Source organism: Microcebus murinus, chromosome 2 (genome assembly GCF_040939455.1).
Source record: "Microcebus murinus isolate Inina chromosome 2, M.murinus_Inina_mat1.0, whole genome shotgun sequence".
Classification (NCBI taxonomy): Eukaryota; Metazoa; Chordata; class Mammalia; order Primates; family Cheirogaleidae; genus Microcebus; species Microcebus murinus.
In genome coordinates this window covers 26,679,616-26,706,117 of record NC_134105.1, presented here as the reverse complement: position 1 = coordinate 26,706,117, position 26,502 = coordinate 26,679,616, and the positions used below count along the sequence as shown (strand labels likewise).

At 53.4% G+C, this 26,502-nt stretch overlaps 1 protein-coding gene across 1 annotated transcript in view; it reads left to right on the top strand.

Moving 5' to 3' along the window:
- Positions 1-1,005: 1,005 nt before the first annotated feature.
- GRIK3 (glutamate ionotropic receptor kainate type subunit 3) overlaps positions 1,006-26,502 on the top strand; it is a 214,530-nt gene continuing 189,033 nt past the window's right edge. The window contains exon 1 of the mRNA XM_012779939.2: positions 1,006-1,164. Within this exon, the coding sequence (XP_012635393.1) occupies positions 1,050-1,164 (115 nt within the window). The 5' untranslated portion in view covers positions 1,006-1,049. The remainder of the gene's footprint in view (positions 1,165-26,502) is intronic.

Below are 26,502 nucleotides of genomic sequence, written 5' to 3'. Positions count from 1 at the left end.
GCCTGGCCTGGGCTCTCCCACCCCCACCAGCTCCTGTAGCTCCCCCGGCCCAGCGCGGACAATTCCCTTTGAATTCTGTCTTCCCCAGTCCTCAGCCCCAACTCTGCTTCCAGAAGGAATGGGGCTGGGGAGGGAAACGGGTCCCCGGGTCAGTCTCCCGCCGCTGCCGTCCAGCCAGCGCCGGCCGCGTGGGAGCTGGAAGGCGAGGCTCCGCAGACGGCGGGCTCCGGTCTCGCTGCTCCCGGCGGGCGCGTCTCCTCCAGCTGGTCGGGCCGCTGGGCGGCCGCCGTCTCCCAGCTCGCGGTGCCAGCTCTCGCGCTCCACGCCTGGCTCCCGGGCTCCGTGCCCTCGCAGTTGAAGGGACTGGGGGCGGCGGGGCGGGTAGGGACGTCTGGGAAGCGAGGAGAGTCCTCGTTCTCCGGCCGTCCCCCCAAAGCGAGCCAGGGTCCCCTTCCCCGCCCCCCGCGCAGGTGTGAGCGCGCGAGTGTGCGCCTCGGCGGGTGTGAGTGTGAAGTGTGTGTGCGCGGGGGAGTGCGCGGAGGGAGCGCGGGCGGCGGGCGGCGCGGGAGGCGGGAGGCAGGGCGCGGGGGAGGGGGCTGGGAGGGAGTGTGTGCGCGCGTGCAACTCCACTCCGGGGCTTTGTGCGAGCCCGGGCGATAGCATCGGCGGCGGCTGGAGGAGGAGCGGCCGGAGACGCGTGCAGCCCGCTCGCCAGCGCCCGGCAGCCGGGGCAGGTGGGAGCCCGCGCGGGAGCCGAGCCGACGCGAGCCGGAGCCGGAGCCGAGTCCGAGCGGAGCCCGGGCGGAGCCCAGGAGCCTCACTCGCGGGCGGCCCGTGGGCGGCTAGCCAGGCGGGGCGGGCGCCAGCGGGGTGGCCCCCCAGTAAGATGTGCGCGGCGCCGCGGGGCGCCCCCCACTCGCAGCGGCGCTCGGGAGCCCGGCGGCTGGGCCAGGCGGCGCCTCAGGGGCTGCTGCGCGCCCGCGCCTAGAGCTGCCGCCCCAGGGAGCCCGCCACGGCCGCGCCCTGGGCACGCTCGGCGGCGCCCAACGATGACCGCTCCCTGGCGGCGCCTCCGGAGTCTGGTTTGGGAATACTGGGCCGGGCTCCTCGTGTGCGCCTTCTGGATCCCGGACTCGCGCGGGATGCCCCACGTCATCCGGATCGGTAAGGGCTCCCTGGAGCCGGGGGTCTCCGTGCGGGGCGGGGGCGGGAATGGGGGACCTCTGAACGCGATCCCGGGAGATTTTTCCAACCTCTCTCCGGGCTGCCGAGCCGGTAACCACCTGGAGGCTCTTCCCCGTGAGGACAAAGTTCCAAAGCTGGGGTCAAGGGCCTTACTCATTGGGGAGGAGGCAGCCGGGCCGCAGCGAGCGAGGGGCCCTTGGCGCGCTCCTGGGAGGTCAGACCCGGCGGAGTGTGGCGAAGGGTTCCAGTCCCAGCCCAAGTCGCGGGCGCATTTCGCGGCGACTGCCAGCATGACCGGCAGCAGACCGAGTTCTGGGATCCGGCTTCTCCGCCGAGTGGGAACCCTGGGGAAGGCGCCAACTTCTCTTCTCTCCCCTTCTCGCTCCCCTCGGGCCCCTCGCCCCCACCTTGGGCACAGCTCCAGCGGCCGCGGCGGGGGCGCAGGGCACAGATTCGCGTGATGAGGGCAGCCGGTCGCCTCTCCGGTGGCCTCCCTCGGCCTCGGTGGCCCCCATTCGGCCCCGTGGCGTGGGGCATGGAGGGGCCGTCCCCCGCTGGTCGCTCCTGCCGGTCCCTCCGGGACCAGGCCTCTGCGCCCGGGGCAGCGCGAGCGCGGGTGGGGGAAGGGAGCGAGGAGGCCGCCCAGCGCAGCCGGGGAAGGCGGCCGAGGGCTGCGAGTGGTTTGCAAAGTTAGCCCGAATCCCTCCGCAGCTGGCGGCGGCTGGCAGGGCTGCGCGCGGCTTTTTGAGGCTGGGGCTTCTCCGCGTCTCTTCTCGCCCGAGATTCTTACTCGGGGCTTTAACTTTGTTGTGGCAGACCAAGGCACCCTGCAGGCAGCGCTCTGGGCTGGGCGGGGGCCCTGCGCGTCCCAGTCCGGCGACCCGCAGGGCTGGGCCCACTGGGCTACGCCGGCGCCTCCATCACGGTGAGCCCTGCGCCCGCCGCCAGGCCGGAGACCCTGGCCGCCTGGGTTCACGAGGGCCCACCGCCGGCGTCTGGCACAAGGCGAGCAGAACTCTGCCGAGCCAGGGCCACCTTCCTCCTCTGCGGCTCTTCTCCAGGCGGACCTTGGGCTGCCAATGCCGTGAAAGGGTGCCGGGAAGCCGTGTCGGGCTTGGTTTCCGGACTTGAGATTTTCCTAGGAGGAGATCAAAACCCCAGAGGGTCTGTCTCCTCCCCAGCTCTCTCCCCGGAACCAGACCCTCTGGAACTCATATCTGGATGGGGCAGAGCACAGTCCTCGGCTCTGCCCACTCTTGAGGTTTTTCAGTCCATGCTCAGGACCCTGGCAGGCCGATTAGGGAGGCAGAGGAGGCCAGGCACAGGCACAGCTCGGGAGGGGACTCTGGGGACAGCCCTCACGGTCAGGCTTAACCCTTTGCAGTCCAGTCTGCTCCTGGCAAGCTGAAAATGCCTTCTGTCTCCGTGTCTCTGCCTGTTCCAGCCCCAGCTTGGTACCCTTCCAGGAGCAGGCACTTCCTTTATTCCTTCTCTCATTTCCTCTGCTTCTTGGGGGCCCAGGTGGTAGGGTGCCCTTGAGAGCAAAAAGGGGGGACTTACAGGGTGCTGTGTGCTCATCACATGAATTGTAGGTGCCTCTACCTGGGTCCCTCCTCCACAGGGGTGGGGCGGGTGTGCTCCCAGCCCAGCCTCAGGGATAGAAGTCTTTGGAGGCCGGGGAAAGACAGGAGTAGGGGAGGGCAGCCCCAGAGACAGGAACTGAAAAGGCACAGGAAGATGTATCCTTACCTGCCCCCTCTTACTGTGGGATCCAATTGGGCTAGTTCCTCCCAGCCCTGAGGAAAAGCACATCCCCAAGCCTGCCCACCCTTTCTTGGGTTCAGCGTGTAATAATGCAATTAAAGGATGGCAGAGCCCTCCTCTCTTCTAATCTTCTTCGTATTAAGCCCCAGGATTAATTAGCGTGTCGGCCCAGGCCATTTATATCCAAGAGCCCTGCCCCATTTGATTCCCAGCCCATGGCCTGGGGTGCGGTGCTGGTGCCAAACGTGACCGTGACCGCAGGAGCTGTGCCAGCTCGGGTGGAGGGTGGGAAGGCTCTGAGGCCTCTGGGCTTCTCTGGAACCTCCTGGGAGCTGACCTTCTGTCCTTCTGTCCCTAGAATCCTAGCTGGAGCCAGGGAAGTGCAGTGGACATGGCAGGGTGGAGGGGGGAGAGAGAGCGAGAGACTGAGAAATGTCATGCTGAAACCTAAACACACTGGCTTGGCTGGGCCCAATGCCATCTCCCTTTTCCCACCTGCCCTGCACCCCCACTCCCTGGGATCTCAGGGCTCTGGCTGGGGCTGCAGGAATTGGGGCCCTGGAAATTGGGCTCTGGAGTGTGCTGGGGGCTTCTGGTTTCCAGACTGGTGCCTCAGTGGGCCGAGCTTGGAGCCGAACCCTTCTCCAGCAGCCAGGCATCACCGAGCACCAGCCCGGAGAGGGTTTTCCTGCAGGTGTGAGAGGGGTTCTCTGGGCCAGGGAGCACTGTACGCGCCCTCTCTCTTTGTGCCTCTTTTGGGGGCTGAAATTTCCTCTTAGACAAGGAGATGGATAGCTCAGCAGTGTGACAGAGTGTTCAAACAATCCATCTTGAATAGATGAATTGCATTGCTCTGTCTTTTTGTAATTGTGTCTATCAGAGGGAGAGGTCAAGGCATTGATTGCTTGGATGGTTTGCAAGTAACAAAGGAGAGTGAGGGAGAGAGTGAGGGAGAGAGAGTAATTGGATTGTAGTCTGCGGGGGAAAAATGATCATTGATTATTTTATATGAATATGTGGAAGATGTATTCTGCCTGTGATTATCAAGTGTTGCTCATTGAAGGTTTTCAAGGCATATTGTTCGGCATTTTATTATTATTATTATTATTATCATCGTCATTATTGTTTGCATGGATCCTGGTCTTAACTTACAGAAAGCAGTTCAATGTGTGGGTTCTTCTCTCAGTCAAGTGGGCTTCAGTGACCTCCTGTGGGGACCTGGATTTCCAGGTTACATGACCTAGAAGCTGAAGTGGAAGGTGTGCTGTGCTTGGAGCCAGGAGGTCTGGGTTTTCTGCTCTTTCTACCACTAGTTTACGGGGCCACCTTGATCAAATCACACTCTCTCTTTCACCCAAGCCTCAGTTTCTCCATCTGTAAATTATTTGGTTGGCCTTAGTAGTTGGGAAAGGTGGTTTAGTGGTTGGGAAAGTTCCCTTTAGTTGCAGGTTGGTGGGAACTATTAGTACCATGGCAGGTTTCATGGTTAGTTCTTCCCTCATGTTACAGATATACATAGGACTGAGGGCCAGCCTGGAATTTGAAAAGGGAACCAGACAGTGGTGGCGCAGCTGGGAAAGCCTCTCCAGCTCTTCTGTGTGATGAGGAGTTTGAGTGGATGGTGGCAGTCTGCAGCCAGCCAGTGGGGAGGTTCGAAGCCAAATGACTGCAGAGACATAAAGCAGGGGTGTGCGTGTGCGTGTGCGTGTGTGTGTGTGTGTGTGTGTGTGTGTATGGAGGGTGGGAGGGAAGGGTTGGCCCAGCTCTGGGCTTTCTGAGCATCTGCAGACAGAGCAGAATGGAGCAGCGAGCTCCTGAGTTTTCTGAATGTACAGGGGCCCAGCAGGTGACAGCAGCCTGTCCCAGGGCAGTGAGGCTCCTCCCCTGGAGTTCCCAGACCAACCCCTTCTGCAGCTCCTCTGATCAGATCACCCAAATTGTCCTGAATGTTGGGGACGTTGGGTTTGGGAGCTGCTGCGTGTAAAACAATGAGAGATTCCTCGCAGTGACTGGTGATGCGCTGAAACATCGCTGCCTTGTCGGAGCAGACAGCAGCTGAATGAAGATCAATAGGGTTTTCCCCCCTGGAAGTAAATAGCTTCAGACAAGACCTGGGAGTGGCCCGAGGGGCCTTAGAAAGCATTAACTTGAGGAATTTCTGCTTCCACTTTTCAGCCCAGCTGCTCCTGTCAGCCCGGGCTTTCCTCCTTGTCGAGCTGGAGTTTAATTTCTTCCTGATGCCTGCCTTGCATTGTGCTTAACAGTCTTTTGACGTCAGGATGACCTGGGGTTTTTCGAGGTGGCTTCGGCAAAGTGAGTCAGGCACCCCGCCAGACTAGGCTCTTCCAAGGTCACCTGCAATCCCCCTGCGGGCCAGCACTGCAGCTGACTTCAGAAGTGCAGCCCATTGTGCTGTTTTGAAAGGGCTTTGTGGGGCAGCTCTTTACCCCCCACTCCGCCAGGAATGCAAGGCAGCTAGGCTGCTTGTAGGATCCTTTGTGGGGCCTGTAAGCCTCCCAGAGTCCCTGCGTTCCCACTGGCACTCTGTGTCCCAGCCCCAGGAAACGGAGCCCCTTCCCTTGGGGGCGGCAGAACTCACCCTCCTCTTGGGGGCGGTACACGGCCTGGTGCAGCAGAGGCTGCATGGCTGCAAGGGGTGCTCTTCTCGGGGAGACCCGAGTGTGCTCAGCCTCTGGGACTGTTTGTCATCCTCTGAGCCTGAGCGTCCTCCACCCGGTCACAGTCAGCTGCCCCTGCCCCTTCCTCCCGCAGCTGCAGCTGGCTTCGCCTCGCTTGCTCGCTCAGGACCCCCAGAGCAAACTGGGAGAGCTGATGCTTCACTCCGCAGTGCAGTGCCGAGAGGAGCCGGGGCTCCCCAGGCCCTGCCTGGCCACAGAGAGGCCGGACGCTCCAGGAGCAGGGCGGGCTCTGGCTTGTCCTCTGAGGCTAGTGTTAGTGGGGGGAGGGGGGCTGCAGCTTTGGATGGGTGGATGCACCGAGGGTCTAGCGGAAATAGAGCTGACTCACATGGGGCTGGAACCCTGGCCTTGGGCTTGATTCCTGGAGTCACCCTCTGCCAGGTGCTGATTCCCCAGCAGCAGCACCAGAGGGCAGTGTGCCTGTGCTGAGATGGCCACAGTGTCTCCTGCCAGGGCCCCTCTGGGGTCTGGAGCAAAATTAAAATAACAACAACAATAGCAATACAATGGCCCTAATTGATGGTGCACTTACTAGGGCTAGGCACTGTGCCAAGTGCTTTTCAAACAATGGCTAATAGTGTGGGTGCATAGTAAGTGCTCAATTAATGTAGCTGTTGAGTTATTCTCTTCATCTTATGTAGCCTTTGCAACCCTGCAGACATTATCCCATTTTCCGGATGAGGAAACCAAGCTTGGTGAAGTCACTGGCCCGAGACCACACAGCCAGGGAGCAGTAGAGCAGGATAGGAACTGCAGTCAGCCTGCCTCCAGGTCTTATGCTTTTGGCTGGCTGTGTAGTTGGAGTTGGAAAACAGCATTTTTTAAAGGGTTTGCACACAGTGTCCCCACCCCTGTGGTTCTGGTTGGGGAGCATGGTCTGTCTGGGTGGGGCTGCCTTGTCCTGCTGGGGGGGATGGCTGCATGGGCTCTGCCACAGCGAAGCCCAGCAGTGCTAGGCTCAGTGTCACACTGGCCTTGCTGATGAAGCATGTGGCAGATTTGCTGCCTCCAGAGGACACACATCCTTCCAATTCGCTGCATCCTGCCTCTGCCCTGGCTTCCGGGCTCTGCCTGAGGCTTTAATCCAGACCCTAGATATAGATGGCTTCGCCTTTGGGCGAGGTCATTTCACCGCAGGAATCCCTTTGCTCTGGGGTCTCCACTCTACATATCCCAGTGGGAACCACCAGGCTGTTCTCAAAGATCTTGCCAAAGCCTGTAGGAGACCCAAGGGCCCTGTGTCTGTGTCTCCCCCTCCCCCACCCCCATCACCTGGTGACCTGGCCAGGGAAGGTGCTTGGAGAAGTAGCTCTCTTTGCTCGTTCTTCCCTCCGTCACCTCCCCTTTCCTTCCTCAGTCCCATCCCCTGTCCTCTCCAACATCCCTTCCAGGCTAATAGGTTTTATGGTCATTTTATTTTTAAGCAAGAGTCACATTCCAACCTTCTAACTGGATCCTGCCTTGTCAGGAATTGAGTCTGGTGGGCAATATTCGAGGGTGAGGCCTGTTGCCACTGGGCCCTGGAATGTGTGTTGCTGGCTCACAGACACCGTCTGGGTTGGGTGTGGGGGACCTGGATGCAAGAGCCTGCCCCTTCCCCATGCCAAACCCAAACTGACCCTTCTCTGTCCACCATGTTCCTTCTCCCAGGGCGAAGGGAAAGATTGGGATAATGGTGGCTGCCAGGGACAGAGCTGCTCCTGAAGTGGGGGAAGCTGCATTGCTCAGTCACTGCAGAGGTGAAAGATTTGGGATGGGCATGGTCAGAGGGATAATGTTATTTTCCAGGCCTCCACTTCCCCATCTGTAAAATGGGGATGATACTGACCATTAGGTTAAATAGATGTGATGTCTTTTCAAAAAAGCATACATGCTGTCCAGGAATGGGCACTTCTTTTGATCGAGGCATCTGTGCACAAGGCTGGGACTGAGGTGAGGCTAGTAAGGCCTCCAGGGAGTAGACTTTCTGCAGGCTCTTAGATGGGGACCCCGTGCCTTCACAGCTGGCCATGAGAGTGAGTGCCTCCTTGGATCCTGGCCCTTTGTTCTTGGAGTCAATGTTTCCTTCTGCTTCTCTTTGTGCTCTGGAGACAGATCTTATTTGGGTGTGATGTGGAGACATGAGACAGGATTAAGGGCCAGGGGACTGGATTTGAGGAAAACTGATCCTTCTGGTTTTTGCTTTTCTCTCCCTTTGGCCACACTTTAGAGCAGCCGTGCCCCAGAGCCCTCTGCCTGGCCTTCCTGTGTTTTATTTCCTTTGGAATTACCACCAAGGTCCACACCGCCTCCCGCTCCAAGTCTGGCACTTCCTTCTCCTCATGGCTCGGTTTCCGAGGTTCGTGTCTTCGCTTCCCTTGACCTTTACACCTTGTTTATTAATGGTATTGACCTTGGCTGTGGCTATGCTGGGGGCGTGTCTAGGCTTCCTCTAATGCACGTGTGTCATGCCTCTCCCATTAGACAAGGAGCTGCCCAAGGGTGTCGAAGGCCGTCTCTTCCCTGTCACTGCCAAGAAGCAAAATGGATTTTTTTGGAGTCAAATAATATATTTCATTGATTCTAAGATAGACTCCCTCTACCCCACATTTTCATATCTCTGAAATCGGTGTGTGCTTCCTGTGTCATGTCCAAGTTTACTTGCAGGATTTTTCTTTCTTGGTACTACAAACATTTTATGGTGTGTCTTGGGTTTGATGAAAAGTGGTGGATCTGTGTTTGTGTGTGAGTCTGACATGCACTTGCTGTGTGACCTTGGGGAAGTCACCCCACCCGTGAACCTCTATTTCCTCATCTGTGAGAGAGAAGTGTTAATGTTATTTTGATCCGTGTTCGGCTGTTTTTGACCTACAGAAATTTCATGTGGTTGAATCTTGTAGTATTGTCTGTATAGGGTTATTGTGAGGATTAAAGGAGATGTAGATAAAGCTCTTTGCACAGTGCCTGGCACTTTAGAAATGTTAGGAGAAAAAGGAGGGCTGCCCAAGGTTGGAGGCCATGTCTCCACCACCAGACTCTGAGCTTTGAGGCTGTCTGCTTCTCGTGTGCCCTCTGCCCTGTGCTAACCCTTGTGCTCAGTACTCGTGCAGCTCAGCACACAGCCTCTATGCATTGCTCACATAACCCACTTGCCCACTAATGGAATGAGTGGATCCACCTGTGCCAATTACCCACCGCGCCAGGCAGCAAAGAGGTACCCTTCCTAGGATGCTCCTGATGTCAGCTCCAGACTCCTTCTGGCCCATTATTTATCACACACCTGCAGCCATGGGGCTCTGGTTCTTTTCTGCATTTGCAGCATTTGAATTGAAATGCATCTTGCATATGTTCAGAGCTAGGAAGACCCTGGTTATGGGATGTTCTTAAGAGGTTGGTTTGGGGAATCCTGATCAGCCCTTCTTGGATGGGGAGCCCAGTCGTGCTTCCCGGGCAGGCCAGTGGAGAGCACAGAGGATCTGTGGCTGGAGGCTGAGCCCTAGGGGATAGACTCAGTCGTGTCTACTGGGAGACACCTGGCAATGAGGCCATGGGCAAAAGCCAGGGAGGAGAGAGTCATCATCGTGATCATTCAGATCGGAGATAATGAGATGGCATGAGATCCGGGGGGAGTGGCGGCTTCGACTCCAAATCATTTGGTGCCACGCTGGATGGTGGTTAAGGATAGCAGAGGGGAAAAAAGGAGCAACAAGGAGTGAAGATTCTGGTTTGTGTGAAGAGGGTTCCGATCCATAGGAGACAATTAAGTCCTGCGCTATTAAAGGGACTGATGCAGACAGGCTGCTGACAGAAGGGGGTTTATAGAGTTCTCGGAACAACTGCAGGGATGAGCTCTTTAAATATGGGCATGGGGGAGACGCCTGCAAAGCTTTCCCGCATCTGCTTTGCGGAACTGAAATATGCTATTCCAAAGGCTGCCCAATTGGGCGGAAAAGCAGGAGCGGGAAGCCAAGGACTTTCCAGGGCTTCAGGAATCCCATTTTCTGTCTATGGTGAAGAATCACAAATCCAGACTGGAAAGAACCCCAGGGGGCATTCTAGGCCTCTGGTTCTCAAACATTACTGGGCATCAGAGTCACCGGGATCACTCATTAAAATGCAGATTGCCGGGCCCTCTCCCCAGAGCTTCTGCTACAGTGGGTCTGGGGGAGGTCTCAGAATTTGCCATTTTACAGGTTCCCAGTTAACAATGAAACTGCTTGTCTGAGGACCACACTTTGAGAACCACTGTTCCGTGTGGGTGAGGACCTCACTACATGCAGGTGGATATCTGATTGAACGGCCACCTGTCATAGGAGGCGCACTGCTTTTACGCCCCACCCATTTCTTGCTGTGTTTTGGCCCACTCCAATCTTTATTGCAAATATTCCCCTAAAAACGCTGAGTGAATGTGTCTCCCTGTAGTTCCAGGAAGGCAATATAACCGGGCTGTTGAGAATGTAAGTTCTGAAATCCATCTGTCTAGGTTTAAACTCTCATTCCTTCCCTTGTGGCTGTGTGACTTTGGGTAAGTCACCTAATTTTTCTAACATTGGAGAAATGTTAGAATCCCTCACCTGTAAGATGGGGATAATAACAGATTTCATCTCATGGGATTATTGTGAGAATTAACATGCCTGGCACAAAAGGAGCTCTCAATACATTTTAGCAATCTAGTTTTGTGGATAAGTTCATAGATTCAGGAATCCGAGGGCCTGCATTTGAAAGCTGCCTTCATCTCTTCCCACCTGTGTAATCTTGGGCAAACTATTCAATCTCCCAAAATATTAATGATGATGATGATGATGATGATGATGATACCTGCTTCACAGGGTTTCGGTAAGGATTAAATGAGTTAATGCATATAAGGTGCTTAGAACACAGCCATGCTAAGCACTCAGTAATGTCATCTGTCACTCTTACTATTGTGGTCACCCTGCCCACTGATGCCGGATTTGTTCCCACACTGTGGCCCTGCAGAAACGTAAAGGCATTTCTTCCGACTAAAGGGGTCTGATTCCTCTAGCACCGTGTTGCGAGCTGACCACAGTACTGCTTATTTGTTGAAGCCAGCAAGAGCGTCACCTGCTCAGATCTCAGCTTCAGTGTCTAGTTAAATGACCCCAGCTAATCTCAGCCCTTTTAGCAGCCATTTCGTTCTGTTGATTTACACTGAGCTGGTGGTCTCATGAGATCACAAGGCTTTTCCACAGGCATCGCCACTGATCTATAACTTCTCTCATCCTCCCTTTGGCAGTTGATCTTTTGAGCCTAAAGGCAGAACCTGTCATTTATCCCCAGTAAATTCTGTCATTGCACCTTCAGGTGGTTACTCTCTCGCATTGTTTCTGGACCTCCAAAGCTTGTTCCCACTGCTCCCTCCTTGGAAGGGAGGCACGATGACACCCTCTTCTTCCTCCCTGCTGCCCTCCTGGGGTGCATGGCAGAGAGGTTAAGTGTTTATTGGTCTATAGTATGGTTTGGGCTGGGAACCATTGTCCGGAAAAGGGATCCCATTGTCCTTTGGGGTTCCCATTCTGTTGCCTAGCATCCTTCATGCCGTCTGGAGCCTGGGGTACACATGTCTTCCCTCCCTTCAGCCAGGCCTTCCATGAACACATCAGGCAGGAAATGACCAATGCTGGAGTCTGTTGGCTTTCCCCAAGTGGCCATGGCCCCATTACCCTACACTTTAGCCAGCTTCAGAATCCCACCGGCTTCCTTATGCCCGCAGGCCCTCTATGATCCACGTGGTGGCATCACTGGCTCCTGCGCTGTCCCTCCTGGCCTCATGCCCTCTGCTCCCCTGTGCTGGGCATCCCAGTCCCCAGGAGGCACTGTGCTTCCCTCACATCCTGGGCCTCTGCTCTGCTTTCCTTCCTGGCCAACTTCTCACACTCAGGTCCCAGTAAATATGTCTTTTCCTCCAGGAAGCCTCTCTCAACCTCCACTCCCTCCTGTGAGTCCCCATAGCACCCTGGTATGGCACTTGCTGCACCGTGAGTCTCTGTCACTTTAGGGATAAGTACTGGACGAGCGTGGGCCAGAGCTGGCTCATGCACCACTTTATCTCGTGCATCTAGCGTAGTAGGTGGTTAATAAGTATTTGTTGAATTAACGAATGCATTGATGAATATAGTCATTTGAATGTAAGTCCACCTAACTGCCCTGGCATGCAGCCTAACACTTTCCATTTTGTCAATGAGGATTTCTTGAAAGACGTTGTTAGATTTTTCTATGAAGTCAGGGTGCTAATGATGTCCATGGTGTTCTTCTGACACACCAACTCGGCAACTTTTTCTGTGTGGTCTACTGAGCAGAGCTGGAGTATTTGGGGAAGTGGGCCATTCTTTTCCAAGCCTAGGATTGGACATGGACTTTACATCCATTGTCTGATTCATATCATGAAGATTCTCCTCTTGAGAGAGACACAAGCTGTCTATTTCATGGAGAGACTGAGGAAGAGACCACGATCTTCCTGCCTTTCCTGACCTCACCCCTCTCTCCTTCCCACTTGCCCCTCGGCGTCTCCTGTGCTCTCTGGCAGTTGAACCAAGGAAGGGAGTTTGTGTTGTGCCATCCTTAATAGGCCGAACGCTCAGGACAGCTGTCAGCCATCGCGCTGCTGCCTGACCCCCCGCCCCCTTTCCTATACCGCTGGATCCTGCTAGATGTGTAGATGCCTGGTCTACATGACAGCTTTGTGTAAGGCAGAGGTGTTGACAGTCCATTTGGAGATTCAGGCCGTATGGACAGTGAGCCTGGGCCATGTAACCCTGGGAATGTAGGCACCGTCCACACTGGTTCCTTGGAGTGTGTGTGTGTGCATGTGTGTTTGTGCACTTGCATGAGATGACCAAATGGAGTTTGCTTCTTTAGCACAGGCTTCTCAAATTGGGGCTCAGTGGCCACTCTTGATCCCAAGCCTGATGAATGAGTATGGTGATTTCCCTTTGAATTGGTAGAGAAACTGAGGACTTAAGTGATGGTCCTGCTTCCTGACTGACGGTATCATTGTAGCTGAGAGTGAAGACAGGACGGTTTTGCAGCCCTGAGCTCCCCCTCCCAAAGACAACAGGACCTGGCTCTCTTCCAAGGCTGGACCCTCCCCGCTTCTTGCTTCCCTCCCTGGGGAAACAGATGACACATCATGAGCAGGAAGAGCCTGTTGCCTACATGACCATTTTTCCTACCCAGTTTAATAGAGGTGACAGCCGTCTATTTTACTTGTCTCGTAACATTGAATCAGTAAATAAAATATGGGTGAACTCTCAGGTTTAGCTGAATTATGGTTGGTCCATGGGGACTGAGGGCTGGGGGAGAGTTGAGCACAGAGATTGAATCCTTGTCTTCTTGCAAGAGAAGCAGAGCCTTGTATTTTCCCTCTGGATCCGGGAAATCTTTTAGTGCTAGAAGCCAGGCAAGGTCATCTTATTTGATGGTCTCTGAGTCCATGGAAAAACAAGAACACAAGTGGAGGCCCCACAAGTGCTGGGGCTACAAGAGTATTGCCTGTCTCCATTCTTTTCTGTCACAGATCAGGATGCTGAGGACAGGTTAAGGGAAATGACTTGTGCCATGTCCTTGGTGAGCCCTGGGAAAACCAGACAAATGCATGCTCCTCTAACCCTCAGTCTATTAAGAAAACTCTATCTACCTTCCTATTACACACACACACGCACACACCCATGCACACATGCATGCATGCACTATTTGCAAATTTGAAGCTTTAGATTTGCAGTCTTAAGAGAGCTAAAGAGCCTAGATTTTTCCAACATGGAAAAACAAACCTATGAAACATATTCCACATTGAGGGAGAAATACAAATCAAATTCCTATGTGTTTAGAAAAACTCTTAGATAATAGATACACTGTGTGTGGTGTGGCAAGAGTCAGGGAGATTAAGGGTCACCTCAACCTCTATGTTCAGCACCACGGAGAGCAGCCAGGCCCTGGGGTAATGCGTGGCGCCATCTGCATGCTGACTCTTCTAGCAGGGGTGATTGTGGTTATTGTAAGGTCTTGCTAAACAGGCATTCTTTTTTCAGATGCTATTCCTGTAGCACGCAGGTATTCACAAACTGGACGGAAGTGTTTAGTGGGCACACAGTAGGCTGGTAAGAATGGTTATTTGTGGTTGTTCAAACAGAGTAACACACGGTAAAAGAAAATGAAGTTAATGGATAGAATTGTCTCCTTTTTTTTCCCCTGCCACATAAATTGTTCTTAAACCTTTGGTGGCTTGTACGGCTTGTCTGCTAGGGAGCAGCAGCAGATGACAAAACGAGTGAACATCCCATTGTCAAATATCACACCTGATACCAAGCATCTTTGCTCAGCTTGTCAGCATCATCTTTCACATTGCATTTGGTAAGTAGGCTTATGTTATGTATTTTTATCTTGCTAAATGTGATTTCTTAAAAGTATTTTGTGTGTTATTATTTCCTGAGTTGTGGAGCCCTGCATACCTATAATAGAGCTGTATTTTCTGCTAGTAAATAAAATTACTCCTCATTCAGGTGATGGGAATTAAATGTGTCACAGCTTCGTGGCATTCCCCAAACAACCCTAGCCGTTCCAGGTGCTCCACCACCTGGATGTGTCTGAGAAGCCCTGTGATGGGGGAGGGATTTGACAAAGGCCTGTCCCAGATGGAAAAGTCATGCCAGGGGTGACCTTAGCGTGTCTCAGAGAAAGGGGGGAGGTTTTGTCCCTTACAGGGGTAATGAGAGCTGGCCGGGAACACCTGGACTAGAAGCCAAAGGGCCAGAGAAGCTGAAGAGTTTTAGAATGACAGAGCCAGAGGAATTGGCTTTTGCCTCTGAACTGGGAATGAGGTTTAGGTAAATGGGCTCTAAGGATTTAGGAGGTAAGATGGCATCTTGAGGTCACACAACAGATGGAAAGATCTGGAATGGTCAGGGAGGAAGTGGACCGTGAGATCTGCAAAGTTAGGGCTCCTTCACAGGCCCTGGCTTTAAGATGCTCAGTATGAAGAGATTTGGGGCTTTTTTGCTGCTCCTGCTTGAATTCGCAGAATCAGAAAAATCTGCTTTGGAAATGTGGTTATTTTTATGCTGTTTGTAATTTCGTGTTTATTTCCTGTCTTTTTCACATGGATTCTGGGCTGACTCATTGATTCACCAAACATTTATGGAGCACCCACTCTGTGTACTGCAGAGTACACAGGGCAGGGGATTTGCGGGGGCTCTGGGGCAGGGAGGTGGAGCAGTGTTCCCGGGCTTGGTGGCATCTGAATGTCCTCATGGTAGGTCCAAGTAGGTGACCTTCAGTGATAGTCATGGTTCTTCAAACATATAAACATATAGGTATGTACAGTTCTGACCAGAGCCCAGCACTTGGATCTTCCTCTTTCTGTGTCCTGGGTGGGAGTCATGAAGAGCTCAGAGAGGCAAAGAGATAAACTGAAAGTCACACAGTAGAGGTGGCAGGAAGCCACATCTCTCCCTTTGCCCTTCACTCCCACTCTCCTTCCTGCCCTTGTCGCTTTGGAATCATTTCATCACTTATGTTGTCCTGAGAGGGTTCTTTCTTCCCTGAGCTGTTACACCCATCCTAAGCCCCCCTGGGGTTCATTTTGGCCAGTTCCCTATCTTTGGGAGAACTAAATCTTAACTTTTGTAGATGGTGGATGCATGTGTAAGTAGGGAGCGGAAAGGTAGAGAAAGGGGTTAGTATCCAATTTTTAAGTCTCCAAGGGATAAGATCTATTTTGCTGAGAAAGTTCTTCTTTCTGGCTAACTCAGATTCTTCCTGCTGCAGTGTAAATCCATTTCACCCATGACATGACATGGCCATTCCTGGGTGGCAGTGGGAGGGAATGTCTAGTTTGGAAGTCAGTAGCTTCAGGGGCTTTTCTTTCTGGGGCCATAGCAAAGAAGCTCTCAGACAATTAAATTGAAATGGCTACAGCGGGGCTGGGACAGATTTATAATATTTTCTTTTCTAAAAAATTGGGGTTTTGTTCATGGAGACAATGATTTATAGAATAATCAATTTCTTTATCTACCTAATACATTGGAGTGCTCCGTCAGTGCGGGCATCAATCTCTCCCCGAGGCTGGGGAGGGCAGACAGCCTTTGAGCCTGAACCACTGGGCAAAAGGTGGCTTTTTTCTGTGAGCTACTTTGCTCCCAGAGCCTGTATCTGAGAGCCATGGGGAGACAAGACAGGGATTCTTCCAGCAAAAATGCTAATTCTTTCTTCTTGTTCATCTCTTCTCACCTGGAGAGGAATGAGGTGCAGTGTGTGCTGTCCCCATCCACAGGTGTGGGGACTAAGTGCCAGAGAGGGTGCTCAAAGACCAGGACTTGGAGGCTTGAAGACATGAGCCCCCCATCTCTCAATCTCTAAGGGCTACAGTGTAGATGAAGGAGCAAACCTGGTCTTAGAGGTCCCAGTTGAATTTGGGACCACTGGGTGATGGGCCAAGAAGGCAGAATTTGATTCAATGCCAGCTATTCAGTGCTATTTGAGGATTCGGTAATATGCCTTGGGGAGGAGCGAGCGTCCTGTCGTGGAAGATATTCAAGCACAGATTGGGCAGGGATGTTACAGAGGGGCCCTGGATTCCTTTCACTATGAGATTCTGGGTATGCCCAACCATTCGGCTAGGAATGCTGTAAAAATCCAGACTTCCTGAGTTCCCTGCAAAGGCCAGGGCTGTGCCTGCTCCTGGTTATGCAAACACCATGAAGGTCAAGCTCAGTGTGGTGGTTGTGAGCTATACTCCTACATTTCTTTTTAAGTTTTTAAAAAATTCTTTTTATTATAAAGAAAAAAAACCCTCAACACCTTTTGATGGCTCCCTCTCTTGAAGACAAACCCCTTTGCTTGGAATTGAAGGAATTTTCTTTCTGAACTCTATTTCTAGCTATCCCCTCCCCATCCCTATCAATTTCATTTTAAGTTGAATTAGTTTTTTAAGTCGAGTTAGCCAATATTCAAAAATAAGGATGTTTTATATAAAATTTTGGATTTCTAGCTTCTTTTCCCGCATCCCCATGTGCCACAGTCCCCGCCTCTCCTTATAGTCGTGCCCTCTGAGAGGGCCATGCATTGTCTGCTTGTGCTGCTTTTCTTTTGGTAGAGTTAAGAGGGAAAAGTATTAACAAAATGTCTTGTGTACCTATGGTTTTATTATCAGGAGTTAACAAATAGCAGACTAAGAGGGCCCATTTTTTTTCAACATTTTTTCTCTCGCCAGTCCCGTTTCCCTTTGTTTCCTGGTGGCTCCTGCAGGCCTTTAGTCACTGGCCTCCCGCATGGACAAGGAGCTTCTCAAAGGCAGAGACCTTGTCTCATTTCTGTTTCCCATGATGATGACTGCTATCCTTTATTGAGCACTTTTCCGATCACATTGAACCCTTGCACTCACCCCAAGGTGAGTGTAACTATCCCCACTTTCTAGATAAGACATCTGACCCTCAGAGAGGTGAAGGTAGGAGGCAGTAAGTGATGGGTGTCACCAAGATTTGACTCTGGCGTAATCCCCTGTGTATTCCCAGCAGCTGCCCCATTCAGTAGGCAATTAATAAGTGCCTGACCAGTCAACTTGAATTCCAGAGTCGCAAGTGGGATGGAGCCAGGTGGGAAACTGCCACTCCCAAGGTGGACCGCGGCACATTTAGGAAGCTCTGGCTCTTCCTTTTCTCTTTCGGCGCCTGGCTGGTCAGGAGCCGAGGCTGTGCTTCTCCAGGGGAGCATTGCCCAGAGTGGAGTTAACATGTGCCAGGCAGGGGGGCTGCTGCGAGGCCCCGGCACATTACCATGTCTTTGAGGTGCGAGGACATGGTGCAGGCGGCGGAGCTCAGCAGGAGCATTTTAACAACCTCTATCCTTGTTCATTCTCTGCAGTCCTCGCAGTGGCCTCGGGCCCATCGCTCCAACACAGTCCCAGCAACTAATTGGGCCTGGATAATAAAGCACAGGGACACCTGCTCTTTCTCCTTCCCCTCCTGGACTGCAGTGTGGGGGCCTCGCAAAGCCACCACCCTCTGCCGGGACAAGACCAGGGTAGAATGGGGAGAGGAGGGGTGCGGTGACACCCCCTCCGCAGGCAGGCATAGGGTGCCGGGCACTCTCTCCTTGCCTAGGCCGTGGGCCTGGGGCCCCTGTGACAAGAGTCTCTCTGGTACCAAGGGTAGCCTGTGGACGTTGTCAGGAAGGTAGGTGGCTGCCGAAGGGAGATTTAGCCACGAGTGAAGCCCTGGCTCGCCAGCCTAGAAGAGTATCTTTAAATCCCACCTTGCCCAGATCCGAGATTTCATTATTCCACTGGTCCCTTGGAGCCAGGTGGCAACGAGAAGCTTCAGATTAATTTGAGAGATGTTTTCTTTGCAGAACCTCCAGCTTTCTGTGCAAGTGGATTAAATTCTGGACCAAATAGGGGCTCTCGCTTTCTTGGCATTTGGGGCTGGCTTTGCTTTCCTGCCTGTGAGGATATGCTTTGGGTATATGAATTGTTCCCCAAATCCAAACTCAGGGATCCTGAGACTCAACAGCGGTTCCAGTTTGGGATTCTAGGCACCTGGCCTTTCTGGGCCTGGAGACAGGTTCCTTTCTGGGGAGAGGGTGCTCTTGGCTGATGGTGGTGGATGTCGCAGCAGGGATGTGGAGTGAATGACACCACCTGGGAGGGGGCAGAGGCCTCCTGGGTGCACAGTTCAGGGCCCTGAGCTCAGACGCTGCCCCATTGTGGGAACCGAAAGGTCTCGACTCCCAGGAAATGACAGTGGCCGTAGAGGTCAGAGGGGAGACTTGGCTTCTGTGACAGTCTGTCTGCAGGGCCTTTGTTCTTCCCAGCCCCTGGTAGGTCATGCTGGGGTCATCAGCCCACCCATGGGGCAGCAGACCTGGGGTGTGCACCTCACAGGTGCTTAGAAAGAGGAGAGGAGACCATGAAATATGTGACCTCTTACAGGCTCAGTGCTTCCTGTTCTGGCTGGAAGTGACTTTCCAACACAGACCCCCTCGCTGGGGCCGACCCTGGACCCTCCAGGGTTTGAGAAGGGAAGAGCCCAGGTTCCCTATGGTCCCTTGGGGTTGTAGCTTTAGTGCACAGTCTCCAGGGAGATGTGGCTTCTTTTTCTCCCACCCAAGGTGGATAGAACTACCTTTCCTCATTGCCCAAACCCATGAAAGACGCTAGCACTAAAACCAAACAAACAAGCCAAAAAAAAAAAAGAACTTGACTTAAACCAGTGGAAAAAAAAATACAGCCAGTATTTACCGGCCACTCACTATGCCAGGTAGCATTCTAAGCACTTTTATGAATCCGTTCATTTAATCTTCCCAGTGACCTGATGAGACAGTAGTTACTCCCATTTTAGAGATGAAAAATTGTGGCCTTCTGAGATTCAAGGACCTGCCTGGGGTCATGCAGCCAGTAGGTGACAGAGCTGAGATTCCAACCCAGAGGTCAGGCTTCAGAGCCCTGGCCCTTAGCCATTTCACTCTGGGACATCACAAAGTAATTAGAGAACATCTAAATGATTTTTTAAATAGGAATTTCTTTCTGATTTTTGAACCTAGAGTCCTGATAGAATCTGAGCAGGAGTTTCCTGGGCTTCAGAAGCTCTTGATGCTAAGATGACAACAGGACATTGCTGTTTGAACTATACTGTTTTAACCCCTGAATGAACCAATGTGGATGAATTCTAATTGAGAAATGAAGAGTAAGGCAGGAAGTCGGAGCCAGTAATTGAGACAGAGACACTCAGAGAAAAGGAGGGGGGGGAGGGAGAGAGAGGGAGAGAGAGAACAGGGAATGTGTTCTGGTATTGGGATGCTCAAGCTCTCAGATGCCTGGTGGGGTCAGAGCATCCTCACAAAGTGGCAGGTTCGAATGTCCTAGAGCCTCACTTAGGACCACTTTTCTCTGATCCCCACCTGTGTTTCGGGGCTCTCTGCCTATCTCTAGCTTCCCAGCAAAGAGGCCACTGGGTGTGGCTTATCTCCTATGGAACGAGCACGATATATAAAATGCTGAAGGCTATGCCTGCCTGGCACAGAGTGGGGCTCCATGAATTACGTGGTAGAGTTTCCCTGGAGGAAACAGGTCATCTACATGGGATACAGGTGGGAAGACCTCCTCACTCTGTTCGGATGTGGAGAGATGTCCCAGAACCTGCCAGAAAAGCCCGTCTGTGGATGGAATACACCTGTCCTCACTGGTGCTCAGAAGCCGTTGGTTTGCAGTTCATGTTGCCCGGTTCCTTTCCCCTCCCTTTCCTGCCCTCCTGCCTTCTTGCTTTTCTTTGGTAAGTGTTGGTTGTGCACCTACTATGTGCCAGGTATAGAGTGATGATCAGAGATGAGATTTCCATCGTCTTGGGACCTTGTCTACTCAGGGTGACAAACAACAAATAAGTAAAGAAAAACTACATGGTTATGAATCACAGCGAACGCCATGCACGAAGACGATCAGAGAAGGCCGCACTTGCTCAGGAGCAGGAGCAGCCTCCCTGAGGACGCGGCCCTTAGGCCGAGGCCTGAGTAACGGGAGAAACCTGCGTCGTGAAGAAGGCAGGGTCGTCTCAGGCAGAGAGGAGCGTGGCACGGTCACAGAACAGACAGAGGCCATCTGACCAGGGTTTGGGGTGCACGGGGGAGGGGCATGGCATAAGACCAGGCTGGGGAGGTGGTTTTCCAGAGCCCTGACCTTGTCTGACCTTGTCTCAGGGCCCTCCCAAGCTGGCCCAGGTGCAGGTCTGAGGCACAGGCCGGGCTCACGCTGCGGGCTGTTGGTTTCTCTGTCCCTTTCGGGCTTCGGGGCTCAGCCTCACTCTCCGTCCTCCGGATCCTTTCTAGGAGGTGCTTTTGGTGAGGCCACCCCTCCCAGCCGGGGGCCTCACCAAAGCCTGCCTGGCGTAGGCTTGATTCCCAAAGTGGGGGAGCCAGCTTTGTACCACCCACCGCAGGGCAAGGCTCTCTGCTGGGGAGGGACCTTCTCCGCCGGGAGATTCGTGCCTCCTGCCCAAGCCCGGCACCCACGTGAGTGAGCTGTGGAGACCTCAAGGAGCCTGATCATTCACTCCAGGGACAGGGTGGGGGCAGTTCAGTGACAAAGGTTCCAGTTGGTGCCTTCCATGAAGTGTGGGTACCAGAGTCTGTACCCACCAGTGGCCCGCACCTCTGGGGAAAGGGTACACACACCCATCCAGCACCCAGATGTTGGGAGGACGGGACACCAGGCCATGTGGTCCAATCCACTGGCGAATTATTTAACAGGCTGGGGCCAGGCTAAGCACTTTGGGGAACTCAGGGATGAGAAACTGCTAGCTGCAGGAGCAGAATTCTCTTTGATTGGTCAGGGGTGTTTGTGTGGGTGTCTTGTTTGGTCCTCCCAACAGTAGGTGGGGCAGGACTGAGGACCCCCAGTTTGCACACCAAGAAACGGAGGCTCGGCAAGGTCCAATTAGACTAGTCAAACTAGTCAACTATTCCAAGTCAAACTAGTAGAAGTGGCATCAGGAGAGTCAGAGCCGGATGAGAATCATTCTCTTACTTTTAGTTGCTCGGGGACCTTGGGAACACCACACCAGCCTCATCTTCCTCCTCTGCACACATGCAGAAATGTGGGCAGTGTCAAAGCTTGGGGCCCGGTAAACAGCAGGTGCTTGGCAAATGTAAAACTCCCTTCTCCTTGGCCTCCCGACTCTGAGCCAGCGAGTTTCTTAATGCGTCACCCTCTCCCGGCCTCGTGGTGTTTCAGGTTCACGGTTGTGACCTTGCACGGGAAACATCTTGATATTTGCTGCCAAGTAGACAAAACATCTGGAAGATTGGCCCATCTTTCTTCCTCCCCAGCCAAATGTTTTGGTGTCATGAAGATAAAGCCACGGAGATGTAACTGCCAGGGCCCCGTTCCCAGAAGGCCATAAAATAAAGGCGATCCTGCCTGGCCCGGCTCGTCGCAATCCAGCAAAGTACGCGTCGCATCCAACACACGGTTATTTTTTACAAAATCGCTGAACTAGCCATGTTAGCTGTATTGATCAATAAATTACTTTGATGAAAACTCAATAGACAATGGCCCCCTGGCACTCATTCCCACACAAAGGAAGGGCTTTTACACGTTTTCCATCTCAAAAACCTTGGTGCCATTTCCCGTCCCATTTTTCTCTTCTGCGTGTCAATCCCAGGGGCTGCTGCCTGAGCTGGTCCCTGCCTGGACAGGGCTTGGAGATCTCTGGGGCCACTGGCAGGGATTTTTCTGGCCCAGGGCATGGGGGCTGAATGGGGGGAGAGTTAATCCATCTGCCAAGGCCCCAAAGAAAGGTTTGCTCTCCAGCGCACACTGGATCCACGGGCAGGCGCCACGCTTGCTGGGCATTTTCCCCAGGTCTGCGAGACCTGTCATTAGCAGCCCCGCTGGGAGAAGTGACGGCCAGTTACAGCACCGGCCCCCCTGCTTGGGAGAGCCAGGGGTCAGAACAGGCCATGGTCTTCCCTTAACTTAAGTTCACTCACAAGACATTTTATGAGGGCCTGCTCTGTGCTGGGAGGTTTCCATGTGTAGTCTTAACGGATCCTTAACCAAAAGGCGAGTGTTGGAAGTTAACTTCCTCCCGCTTAGACATAACCATAGCCTTTGTTGCGTGTTTATGTAAGGCAGGCGCCGTGCTGAGCATATGTGCATCGTATGCTTCGGGCGAAGCCCCTGCCTGGGTTCAAATCCTGACTCCTAACCCCCCGCAAGTTCTTAGCCTCTGTGTGCTTCAGTGTCTCCATTTATGAAATGGGACCGAGCAAGTGTTCGCCCCCTAGAGATGTGGAATCAATTAGGTGAGTGACCACGGAAGCATCAGGTGCTGGCACATAGCAAGTACCACGTTGGCTGCTTTTCGCTGGTGAGGATGAAACGAACTAATGCATGTAGAGTGCTTAGAAAAGTGTCTGATACGTAGAGCTTAGGGCACAGACATGAACATCATCATCATCTCATTTAAGTGTCACAGCAAAGCTACAAAACAAAAACTGTTAGTCTGCCCATTTTACAGATGAGAAAACTTGAGGTCAAGCAGATTGCCCAGGACCTCAGAGCGGAGATTTGAGCGTGGCGGGTCTGACTCCGGCCCTGGGCGTTTCAACCTAGTGCTGAACTGCCTGGTGCAGTCGTGGCGTTTTGGAGTTAGAAATGCCAGGAGATACCGGACCACAGAATAAATGTGATTCAGACTCCTGGGAAGGGCTGACGGCGCCCAGACAGTGAGATCAGATGTCTCCTGGGTGCTGGTGGCTGTGCTGCTGGTCTGGATGGTTCTCGTTGTGTCTGTCGTCCTGCGTAATTGTGAACAGCACCTTCTTTACTCCAGGGGCGTCTTTAACCCACTGTAGCACAGCTGTGAAGAGGGAAGGTTCCCGAGTCAGACTTGCTGGTTTTGAATCCTGGATCCACCACTTCCCAGCTGTGCCTCGGTTTCCCTAGGGCTGTAAGAAGGATTAAGTGGGATGAGATGCCTGGTGCGTACAAGGTACTCAGAAAAACGTTACCTGTTGTTTATTTTTCTCACGAATAAACATTCAAATAAAAAGAATAAACATCCCTTTCTACAGCTCTTAACATGTTGACAACTCATTCTGACCCTCAGCTACTCTGGGAGATCGAAGGGTAGGGTTTATCTTTCTTAATGTGCAGCTGAGCAAGGAGAGGCCCAGCTTGGGTGACTTGTCCAAGGTCACACAGCCCCACGCTGCTGGGAAACCCAGACACTCCCAGTGAAGCGGGTAAATATGGCCTGCTGGCCTCTGAGGACTGGCTCCCCCCGTCCCTGGGTGTGGGTGTCACTGGGGTGACTTCTGCTCAGCAGGCCCAGTACTTGCCGCCTGTTCTCCCACAAGCAGGGCATTGGCCACCCCGTCCGCTCACCCCGCCCCCCACCCACCACGTCCTTAGGACGGTGGCTGCAGGCCAGGGGCCATTTTTCCTAATTACCGCGATTGCCCAAGTTCCTCCATCAGCCCGGCCCAGCCCAGCGCCATTTGCATCCCATTAGCTATGATGCCATGCATTATGGATTCATATTTAATTTTAGTACTTTTTGGAGGCAACTCTAACCTAATTAAAATCTCCTTCTCCAAGACTCTGACATTTCCCCGAACTCTGGGAACATGGGCTCTGCACGAATGGACCACACACCACACACACACACCCCTCCAGCCATAGACACGCTGCCATCTCAGCCCCAGTTCTGTAGGTTCCTTTTTTAAATGAAAAGGACAAAAATGGAAAAGCACTTTTCCTCCAAGGTGATTTGTATGCAGACTTAGCTTCGGCAAGCCCCCGGGGGTCGTGGCCGGCAAGGCTGCCGCAGCCCGGCTCCTCTGAGCATCCGGGGCTGGAGGAGTGAGGGGACCCCGGCTCCAGCCCAGCCTCGACCTGCCTCCCTCTGTGAGTCACTGAGCTTGGCCTCAGTTTCCCCTCCTTCTTGAGCTCATCGGTAGATAAAAATTCCAAGTCCTACACCATACCATAATCCTCAGCTTGTTCTTTCTCAGGCAGTCTGAAATAAAGTCTTTGGAAATTGTCTTCCTTAACCAAATGAAATAAAATAGCTTAACATTTCTTGAGTGCTCACCATCTGTCAAGCATTTTACGTGCACTAACTGGTTAATTCTCACGACAACGATGTGAGGTCGATACTATTATTAATACATCCCCACTTTACAGATGAGGAATTGGAGGCTTAGGGGAGTAAGTCGCTTGCCCAAAGTCACACAGCAAGTGAATGGTGGAGACTGGATTTGGCCCCAGACAATCTGGTTCAGAGCCCGTGGCCTTAACAATACCACAACTGCCTTGTCCTTGGGAGCCGGGCTGGAATGAATCCATTGTTCTAATTCTATGATAATGGCTTCATTCTCTTCTAACCCAGGGCAAGGTATGGGCTACCATCCATCTCTCTGACATTTCTCAGAATCAGCATCGGAATTTTCTGACCCCATCTCGCTGGAGGTGGTGGAGCTCAGAGCAAACCAGGTGTGCTGGGCTGACCCTCTCCGGGGGTGGGGGTGGGGAGCGCACGGAGCTCCCCGTGACCTGCCCATCCTACCATGTATCCACTTCCTCAAGTGGAACAAGCAGAAAGATACATCAACATGAATTGCTTTGTGTGGAAAATACGGTGTTTGCTTTTTCCCCAACATTTAATGACAAAAAATTTTGAACACACAGAAAAGTTGAAAGAAGTTTGCAGTGGATGCCCCTCTCCCCACATGGTGTTTGTTCAGTCACCATCTGCTTTGTGCAATGGCACCGTCCTGGGTGGCTTCTCTATACAGTCATTTCAGTCCCCACGCACACCCAGTGGAGTGGGGCTTCTTGCTCCATTTTGCAGATGAGACACTGAGGCCCAGACAGATGAAGAAACTTGATCGGGAAAGCTAGCTAGGCAAGGGTGGAGCCAGGAATTGCACCCAGAGCTCTCTGACCCCCAAGCCTGGTGCTTCTACTACTCCAGCCTCTGTCAGTCCACTTGACAGTGGCAGGGAAAGCTGCTCCTCCCTAAGGCCCCCCAGGTGCTGGGAGGGGACGTGCATGGCAGACAAGAAGAGGCAGACATAAGACACAGGGTGTGTCTCCCAGGCAGGCTTGTGCTGGGCACAGTAACCCTCACAGCAGAGGCTCGTGGTTCTGCGGCTCCTGCTCTGTGCAGGAGCCAGAGCTCTAAGGAGCCCAGGCTGGGGAGTCCCTAGCTCCAGGGTCCTTCCTGCCCAAAGCCCACTCCCACCTCCCCCTGCCGCCTGTTTGGTTTGGTTTGCCACACAAGGAAGGCCAGACCAGGGCTGTGTCCCGTTGTTGCCCTCTCCATAACCCTGGCTCCCACGGTGTCCAGCCGTCCTTGGACATGTCACTCCACCTCTTTCGTGGGATCGCCATTCTTCAGCGGTGAGGTACCTGATCCCACGGGCTGATGGTGCTGAGATAATGCTTCCAAAGTGCTCAGCCCAGGGCCTGCCACATAACAGGCACACGGTGACTTCATCTGGAACTTCCCAAGGAGATTAATACCCTGTCCCGGCCCGTGCCCTCAGGCCTACTGGCCTCTGTTCACTCAGTCCTCTCTCTCTGGAGTGCCCTTCCGAACATCCGTGAAAGTCAGATCCCACCTCCTCCCAAAGGCTTTCTGAGGTGCCCCCAGCAGGAATGGACTTCCCCCCACTTCCTTTTCCCGGCACCTGAGCTCAGTGATTAGAAGCAAAGAGTCTAGTGCCATCATCTGGTTTGACTCCCGGCTCTGCTACTTACTGGCTGCCTGACCTTGGGTGAGTTGCCTATCTGCTCTGTGCCTCAGTTTCCCCAGCTGTGAAATGGGCGTGGCAGTAGCACCCACCTGGTTGTGAGGCCTAAGTGGGTTACAACGTGAACATCAGCTCGTACGCGCACGTAGTGGTGCTCTGTGCAGTGGCTGCTCTTGTTTTGTCCGGGCCACAGCTTCTGCCAGCTGCCTCCCGGGCGGCTGCTCTCCTCCTAGGAATGGCCTCCCAAGGCAGGGGTGGGGGCCTGTTCTCCTGGGCCACCTGCCTCCATTCCTGTCTGGGAGCCCTGCACACCTGAGTGAAGAGGTGGGCTGCAGGCCTGCGGGGCCGGTGCTGTGGAACAGTGCATTCGTCATGAGAAGCAGCTCTGGTGACAATTGGACCTGAGTTCAAATCCTGCCTGCACCACCAAACCTGGCTTGCTCTGTGGCCTGGGGAAAGTTCCTGAAGCCCTCCCAGGCCTCTGTTTTGCCACCTGTGAAGGCAGCATGGTACCACCTCTTAAGGTGGGCAGCACAGCCAGGCTGCAGCCCCCAGCATTCGTTCCGCAGCTGCCACCTGTTCACCTCGGGCCTGGACTGGACTGTCCCCACCT